The sequence below is a fragment of the Geospiza fortis genome, unplaced genomic scaffold (assembly GCF_000277835.1).
Source record: "Geospiza fortis unplaced genomic scaffold, GeoFor_1.0 scaffold78, whole genome shotgun sequence".
NCBI classification, from domain to species: Eukaryota; Metazoa; Chordata; class Aves; order Passeriformes; family Thraupidae; genus Geospiza; species Geospiza fortis.
The window spans coordinates 632,615-640,496 of record NW_005054339.1 but is presented as its reverse complement, the minus strand read 5'-3'; the positions used below and the strand labels follow the sequence as shown (position 1 = coordinate 640,496).

General features: G+C 49.0%; 1 protein-coding gene across 1 annotated transcript in view; it reads left to right on the top strand.

Annotated features, from left to right (window-relative positions):
* Positions 1-7,882, top strand: part of RAD54L2 (RAD54 like 2) — a 43,855-nt gene that overhangs the window by 34,031 nt on the left and 1,942 nt on the right. The window contains 12 exon segments of the mRNA XM_031058153.1: positions 69-246; positions 731-982; positions 1,544-1,662; positions 1,969-2,084; positions 3,087-3,186; positions 3,517-3,722; positions 4,957-5,132; positions 5,855-6,051; positions 6,164-6,360; positions 6,830-6,919; positions 7,471-7,563; positions 7,777-7,882. The exon segment at positions 7,777-7,882 is cut by the window's right edge and continues 18 nt beyond it. Coding sequence (XP_030914013.1) covers positions 69-246; positions 731-982; positions 1,544-1,662; positions 1,969-2,084; positions 3,087-3,186; positions 3,517-3,722; positions 4,957-5,132; positions 5,855-6,051; positions 6,164-6,360; positions 6,830-6,919; positions 7,471-7,563; positions 7,777-7,882 — 1,830 coding nt within the window.

Here is a 7,882-nt window from a genome sequence, read left to right as displayed (position 1 = left end):
CACAGGGAGACCATAATGGGAAATTCCCTTCCCCTATATTTATCTCACTCTTCTTTTTTCCTCCACAGGCGAGGCCACAACGTGCTGAAGGTTCAGCTCCCATCTAAGGAAGAGCACGTCATTCTGGTACGTCTGTCCAAGATCCAGCGGGCCCTCTACACGGAGTTCATGAACCGCTTCCGAGATGCAGGCAACAGTGGCTGGCTGGGGCTGAACCCACTCAAAGCTTTCTGTGTCTGTTGTAAGGTATGTTTTGACAGAAGGTGCAAAGAAAGATTCTAATCTGTTGGGGAAAGGGGAATATAAGTCAAAAGAGGAGGTAAAAGTGTGGTTGGCCAGGGACATCATCTCTACCCAGAGTGCTCTGCAGTGGTTCAACAGTATTGTTATCTTTGCTTTCAGAACTGGGATGCAGGGATGTTAAATGTCTCTTTCAAACTGTGCAAGAAACCTGCTGGCATCAGCTGAAACAATCTGGGCTGATACATTAAACTGCATAACTGTGTCTGCTTAGTGCAATCAGACAGCTTTCTCTGCCTTTGTGCTGTGTGGGGTGCACAGTGACCTCCTGGTTTGTCCTCAAGGAAACAATTGGACACGTTTAAAGATATGAGAGCCAGAAGAAGTATTAGTTCTTTCCTTTGAATAGCTGTGGGAGCTTTCAGGTCACAATCATTGGCAAGCAGCAGACCAGTGCAGGTCTAACCACTTCCTTTCTTTATCCCTTCAGATCTGGAACCATCCAGATGTGTTGTATGAAGCTCTGCAAAAGGAGAATCTGGCAAACGAGCAGGATTTGGATGTGGATGACCTTAGCACAGCAAGCACTAATTCCCGCTGCCAGCCTCAGGGAATTAAAGTTAAAACAGAAAGTAATGCTTTGGCATCACCAGTTGGAGAAGCTACTAATAGCAAGTTCCTCCAGAGTGTTGGCTTCAACCCTTTCCAGGAGAGAGCAAATCAGGTCGTAACTTATGAGTGGGTGAGTGTCACTGCTGGAAAACTCTTCATTTGGGGAGTCTGAAAGACTGGACAGTTTTCTGAAGCAGAGCGAAGAGAAGACTCTTCTGTTTGAGTTCTGGGCTTCTCCTATGTTCTCTTTACCACAGAGCATCTTGATAAGCAGATCTGCATGGTGCTAGGAGGGGTTTGTGACTCTCAGGAAGTAGAAGTGCAGGCAGCACTCTTATGTCATTGTTCTCATCTGACCAAAAAGGCTGTGGTCTTTGTTATTCTAAATAAAGGTGTTAGAGTGAAGTTTGATCTAAATAAGAGGGTGGTAAATCTAGAAGGATGGAGGAAAGCTCTGGAGATGAAAAAGTCATGGGAGGTTGAGAGGACAGTCATTCATGGAAGAAGTTTGTCATTTGGAGCTTCTGGAATGGGAGGTAGCAGCAGTAGTTGGGAGTAGCATGGTCACCTCAAGCAACTGGATGTAAATAACCTCATTGCCATGATTTATTTCTCTCACCTTGAGACAGGGTTGTTGAACTAAACAGGGAATGAGCAACTCCACCTGTAATAGTCTCCCGTTTCTTGGTAGGCCAAAGACATCTTGTGTGATTACCAGACGGGAGTCCTGGAGAACTCACCCAAGATGGTGTTACTTTTCCACCTAATTGAGGAAAGTGTGAAGCTTGGAGACAAGATCTTGGTCTTCAGGTAAGCAAAGTATCACCAACTGATCCTACAGTCATTCAATACTGGAGTAGTTGGATCCCTCCTGGTACTAGGAGGTTTTTACAAAGGATGAATGGTGTGGCAGTTCCCCTTTTCTCCTTTGTTGTGTTAATGTGGATTTTTATCTGTGGATTTTATACTTCTGCCACTGTCGCATTTACTGGTGATGGGTGTGCTGCACAAACAGGGTTTGACAACCATCAGCACTGTCATGGTTGGGGAACGGTTCTGATACTCCACTTCTGCTGCTGGGGGACTTTTTCCTGAACAGAGATCTTGGTTTTGCAGCCAGAGCTTGTCCACCTTATCTGTCATTGAAGAGTTTTTGGCAAAGAGACTGATGCCGAGTCCTCCAGGCTCAGATGGAGGAGTTCATAACTGGGTCCGAAACATCAACTACTACAGTGAGTACATCCAGTCCTCCTCTCTTTTGTTGTGACACTCTTTGATCATGTGAAGGACTAATTCCTGAAAGTTGCCCACCATCTTCTTATAGTTGTCTTTGGGTGTGAAAATGTTCTGCTGAAGCATTCTTCCGATGAACCTCTTTAAGACTGCTCTTACTTTAGTGGTTGTGGAAGACAATGTCAGTTGGATAGCAGCTAAGCAGCAATTTCCAAATCCTCTTTTGACATCTTACTTAGAAGATGTTAGATATCTTTGACATCTCACTTACACACTACTGCTTTTTTTAAGTTGCAAAAGATACTTTTTGCTTCCTGTTGGCTATTTGCTAGATCTTGCTTCCAAAACCAGAATCACTGTGGAATGCTTTCACTTGCTCAAAGCTGTGAATTCCTCTCCCTTATTCCCCAGCTTTAACTCTTTTTCTGCTATGGATTGTTGCTTTGTGTGGCTACTTTGCAGGCCAGGACTGAGAAGAGTGATGGATATGGTGTTCCTGATTTTTGCAGAGCTGCCAGAGGCAAGCTGCTGCTCAGGAACAGAGACGTGACACCCCCTGCACTCCTTAACACCAGCACTCTGTGCTCAGGTCTAGTTTCTGGGGGCTTGCCAAAGCCTTTACAATTTTGCTTTCTCTTGATTCCTGGAGCTTCCTGCATACATGAGGCCTTTGTTCCTCTTGTTCCTGCTTGCTATCCACCTTGCCTAAAGCAGAGCCTTAAAGGGCTAGATGTGTTGTAGTGCTCCTAGGCTTGGCCTTGACAAACTTGAGTAATGTTTACTTGATCTTTCAGTTGATCAAGTCCCAACCTGGCTGGCTGCATTGTACCTGCCTTTTTGGGCATATTACAGATACAGAGTGGTCCAGTTGAGATACTGGAGTGCGGCTTGAATTGGTTTGGAACCAGTTTCAAAGCTCAGTATTTGGAAAGTGGGTTTGTTCTGATAGAAATCCCCCAAACCTACAGAGCTTTTACATGTATCTTTAATTCCTTTCTCAGGACTGGATGGCAGCACCTCTGCCTCGGAAAGGGAACGGCTGATTAACCAGTTCAATGATCCCAGCAACGCCTCTGTTTGGCTCTTCCTTTTGTCCACACGGTGAGTTGGCTGCAGCAGAAGGGCACGGGAGAGGACTCATACTGATGTTCTGGATGCATTCATGGGTTTTCAGTTCTTAACTTCCTTTGTAATGTGCTCTCCATGGTATGATAGTGCCATCTGCTTCTGAATTCCTTAGGGATGTAGGATTTCAGCCTTAGGCCTCTGCAACAGCTTAACAGTCTTGGAAACCAAACTTGGGTTTAAAGTTTGCTTGGAAGAAACTTTCCATAGACCCTTTAATGGACTCTTGGCTGTGATGGTTGTGCCTGCCTAGAAGTTTTGAAAATTGACCAGGGCAGCAGTTTGAAATTTGCCTTAATTTTCCAGTGCTGGGTGTTTGGGTGTGAACCTCATTGGAGCAAACAGAGTGGTGGTGTTTGATGCCTCCTGGAACCCGTGCCACGATGCCCAGGCCGTGTGCCGGGTGTACCGCTACGGGCAGAAGAAGCCGTGCCACATCTACAGACTGGTGTCTGATTACACCCTGGAGAAGAAGATCTATGACCGCCAGATCTCCAAGCAGGGCATGTCAGGTGAGTGTGGATGAACACAACGTTCCACTCTCAGCTTTCACTCCTCTTAGCTCCTGTGAGTCCTGTTTCTGTGGGTTTTGTAACTTCTTTTTTCAAGGTTGAAAAACAGACAAAGAGGTGACAGGCACCATCCCAGAGTTATGTTTAATGTTTGAGTTGGCAGTGACATGGGATCCTGTAAGAAATTCATGGTGATAGAGCCAGCATCCTGCAGCAAGGCTGTGGTCCCAGTCCACTGCTGTGCCATTTACTTCCCCTGCTCCTCTTCTGGTTACTGCAACAGACTGGAGATACAGGGGGTTGCTCATCCTGTTTTCCCCTCTGCCTGGATATCGCTCATCTTAAACTGGGTGTTACTACTTAAATAGCTCTGTATCTCCGTTTTCCTGCAGTAAGAGAGGGAAAATAGCTAAATTAAAGCATATATTGACACCTTTGACTGTTAGTGCTTGCTTAGGTGCCAAGAATAATTAATTCATTGTGGTTCTGACCTACCTTTGTAGCATAAGTATCTTTTGTGCTGGCTTGTTCCAGTTGTCAAGCTGCTCTCACAGAATGTGCAGCTGAGGGTTGTGGTGACCCAAAGAGAGCTCTGTGTCCTTCTTTGCTCAAAATTCCAGAGGCAGCAGCCCAGCATGATCAGCTCAGTTTGCTGTTGTGCACTTGAGGTGGAGTCCCCTGGCAGCTGGCCTGGCTCCCAGGAGAGTCCTGGATAGAGGTGTTTTCTCCATGTGCTCCCATTTGACCTGTGTGCAGGAGGGAATGTTCAAGGAAAACATTCATGCTCTTGTGAGCGAGGGAATGTGACTACTTTTCTGAGCTTCCCACTTTAGTACATAGTTATTAATTTGAGCCTTTTTGGTGGGATTTGTGGGAGAACACATACTGATGTGGCTGCAGTTCTGTCCCAGGATGAGTATGTTTGCAGCCTTGTTACGTGAGATGGGACACTATCCATAATTAGTTTTGTGTTCCTGTTTGTCAGGAGCTTGGTGACCTGCAAAGCTTTGCTGTGCACTCTGGAACACAGGCACTTGTCAGCCTGACTTGGTCAAACAGGCTCAGCTCTGAACATGATGATTTTTCTCCTTGCCCTGACATTTACAGAATATTTCTGGGGATTGTGTAGATTGCAGGGAGGCAGCTGCATTAGGACAGAAGCGTAGGAAGGACAACAGGCAAGCAGTGCTGATCTCTTTCCTTGTCTGCTCACTCCATTCACTCTCTTTTCCAGATCGGGTGGTGGATGATCTGAACCCAGTGCTGAACTTCACTCGACGGGAGGTGGAGAACCTGCTGCATTTTGTGGAAGAAGAATCTGACCCTGCTCAGCTCTCCCTCAATCCGAGCAAGATGAAGGAGTCTGTTCTACAATTAGCCTGTCTCAAGTATCCTCACCTCATCACCAAGGTAAGACCAGCCTGTTTCTTTGCTGGCACTGCCCTGCACAGGCAGGAGTGGGTCTGGAGGAGTCTGGCAGTGTGATGGGGCTATGGTGGCAAGAAGGATGCACCTAGGTGCTGGCTGCAATAGGCAGAAAATTCTCTAGAGACCCAAAGATCCCTGCCCTTCCCTATGATATCTTCTCTCATCTAGAAACACCTCTGTCCTGTACAGGTTTGGGGGCAGGTTGTCAGCACCCCTTTCTTCAACTTTGTGCTGAACGTGAAGGTGGCAGTGGAATATCCCAGCTTGCTGCCAGCTCTTTTCTGGGGTGACTTTAAACCAAAGCTGGGACAGGCAGCACTGGCCTGTGCTGTCAGGAGTGTCACTGGCAGGGTGGTGCTGCAGAGTGGGCCTATGCCAGGTGCTGTGGGGCTCTGGGGGCTGTGTGACATCGTGGCGAGCTCCATAAATGTGCTCTTAGCCTGGCCAAAGCTCCTGGGTTTTGCTGTGTGCTCGTGGTAAGTGATGGCCTTGGCTGGGCAGGTGATGGCATTAACTGGCTGTCACCCTTCAAGATGAGCCTTGGTCACATCCACAGCGGTGCCCCCATTCGTGCTTTGCCATGGCCAGCTCTGCCAGCCTGAGAAGGAGACAGGCTGTGGCAAGAGCGGGCGCTGCCATTGGGGGTGTGCTGGTTCCCTCTTGTGGTGCGTGGGTGCCAGAACCGCGGTGCTGTGGGGTTGCAGGAGCCTTTTCAGCACGAGTCACTGCTGATCGACCGGAAGGAGCACAAGCTGACCAAGGCAGAGAAGAAAGCAGCCAAGAAGAGCTATGAGGAGGAAAAGCGAGCATCCGTCCCCTACACCCGGCCGTCCTACGCACAGTATTACCCAGCCAGTGATCAGAGTCTGACGAGCATCCCTGCCTTTAGCCAGAGGAACTGGTGAGCACCTGCCCCTTCCCTTCTCCCCACGCTGTAGCCATGAAATGAAGGGGAAGATGATGCTTATCACTGTGGGGCAGGTGCTGCACTCTCCTCCCTCCTCTCTCACTAGGCGACCAGCCCTCAAGGGTGAGGACAAACCAGTGGCAAGTGTCCGCCCAGTTCAGTCCACCCCCATTCCAATGATGCCCCGGCATGTCCCCATGGGTGGTGCAGGATCAACCTCAAGTTCCAACCCTGCTGTCAACTTTCCCATCAACTATCTACAGCGAGCTGGTGTCTTTGTGCAGAAGATTGTTACCACCACGGGTGAGTTGCTACTGCTCAAAGTGGGTTGGGTCATGATGCCCATGGTGAACTGAGGATCAGGGTGAGTTGTAGATGCCCATGTGGGCTGTGGGCAAATGGGCATCAGAGGCAAAGATACTGTCTCTCTGCATTTGAGTGGTTCCTCTGTGCCTGGAGGACTTTCCCTGCAGGTATATAAGAACCATGGACCTGGTGGGTTGTTGGGAGTGAACTTTCCCTGATAGCACGTGCAGTACTGTCGCTGGTGGTTCTGGAGATGCTGTGCCAGGACAGCATGGCTTTAGCTTCCTTGGAGCCTCTACTGCCTTCTTGTGCTGTGTAGAAATAAACCCAGGGCTTGCTTATAGCACAGCACACAGGAGAGACACCTGCACGGCAAAAAATGGGGTTGGTGGTGCACCTGCCCTCTCCTGGCTGTGGCTGGCATGTAGTTTAATAGGCACTATGCTGTTTCTTTCCCCACTGCCAGATATTGTGATTCCGGGTACAAATACATCCACTGATGTACAAGCTAGAATCAGTGCTGGCGAGAGCATCCACATCATCCGAGGGACAAAAGGTAATTCTGTCCTGCTAAGACCTGTGGATAGGGTCCTAGCCAGTGCTAATTAGCAAAGAAAATGATGTAAAGACATGAATCAATCCCTTGAGAAAAAAAGAAACGAGAAGGGAAGGAGGTCTTGAGTTTGCAGTGCCTCTGTTGCAGCCCATGTTCTGGGCATGCTGATGCTGCCTGGCTGTTGCAGCTGGGGCTGCTCCTGTCCCTGAGAGGAACTGAACTTTGTGGCTCAATTCTTCCGTCTCACAACACTCGCTGCAAGTCCTGAGGCAGCCACACACTTCCTGGTTCTCCCAGAGCAAACTGCTTCAAGTATGAAGTTCCACATTTCCCACTGGCAGCACACTGGGAGGGGGGGATCTCCAGTCTAGGAAAACTGAAAGGGTGAAAGGGGAGGGTGAGGAAGGGGTTAAAAGCCCTCCACTGGGCCTATGCAGCACTGCTGTCCTATTCTTGCCCAAGGAAACTTGCAGACTCATAGATCCAAGTTCTGAGCTGAGGCTGGAGTTGTACTGAAGTTGTTGAATGAAGTTGTCCTGCCTCTGTTCCAGGGACATATATCCGGACCAGTGACGGTCGGATTTTTGCCATACGGACCACTGGGAAGCCAAAGGGCAATGAAGACCGTCGGACAGCTGCCTCAGGTAGGGGCTTGTGGGTACTGTGTGGGGCTTGCACATGTGCTTTCCTACTGGAGTGTCTGGGGCAGCATTCCCTGTATTCCATCAAGTCTGTGTTTAGAGCTCACTCTGCCGTATCCCCAAGACATTTCCACCTTCCTTTCCACTGTTGCCTCTTAGCCCGCAGGTTTTTCTCTGAGGTCGCATTTCTCACCTGCCCCATCTCCTTGTTTGCAGGCTCCCAGAGCTCTTCCCTGGAGTCCACGAGCAATGGCAGACACAGTGCCTCATCCCCGCAGCTCCCCAGCGCGGAGGAGCTCACTCGGCCCATCTCCCCCGACAG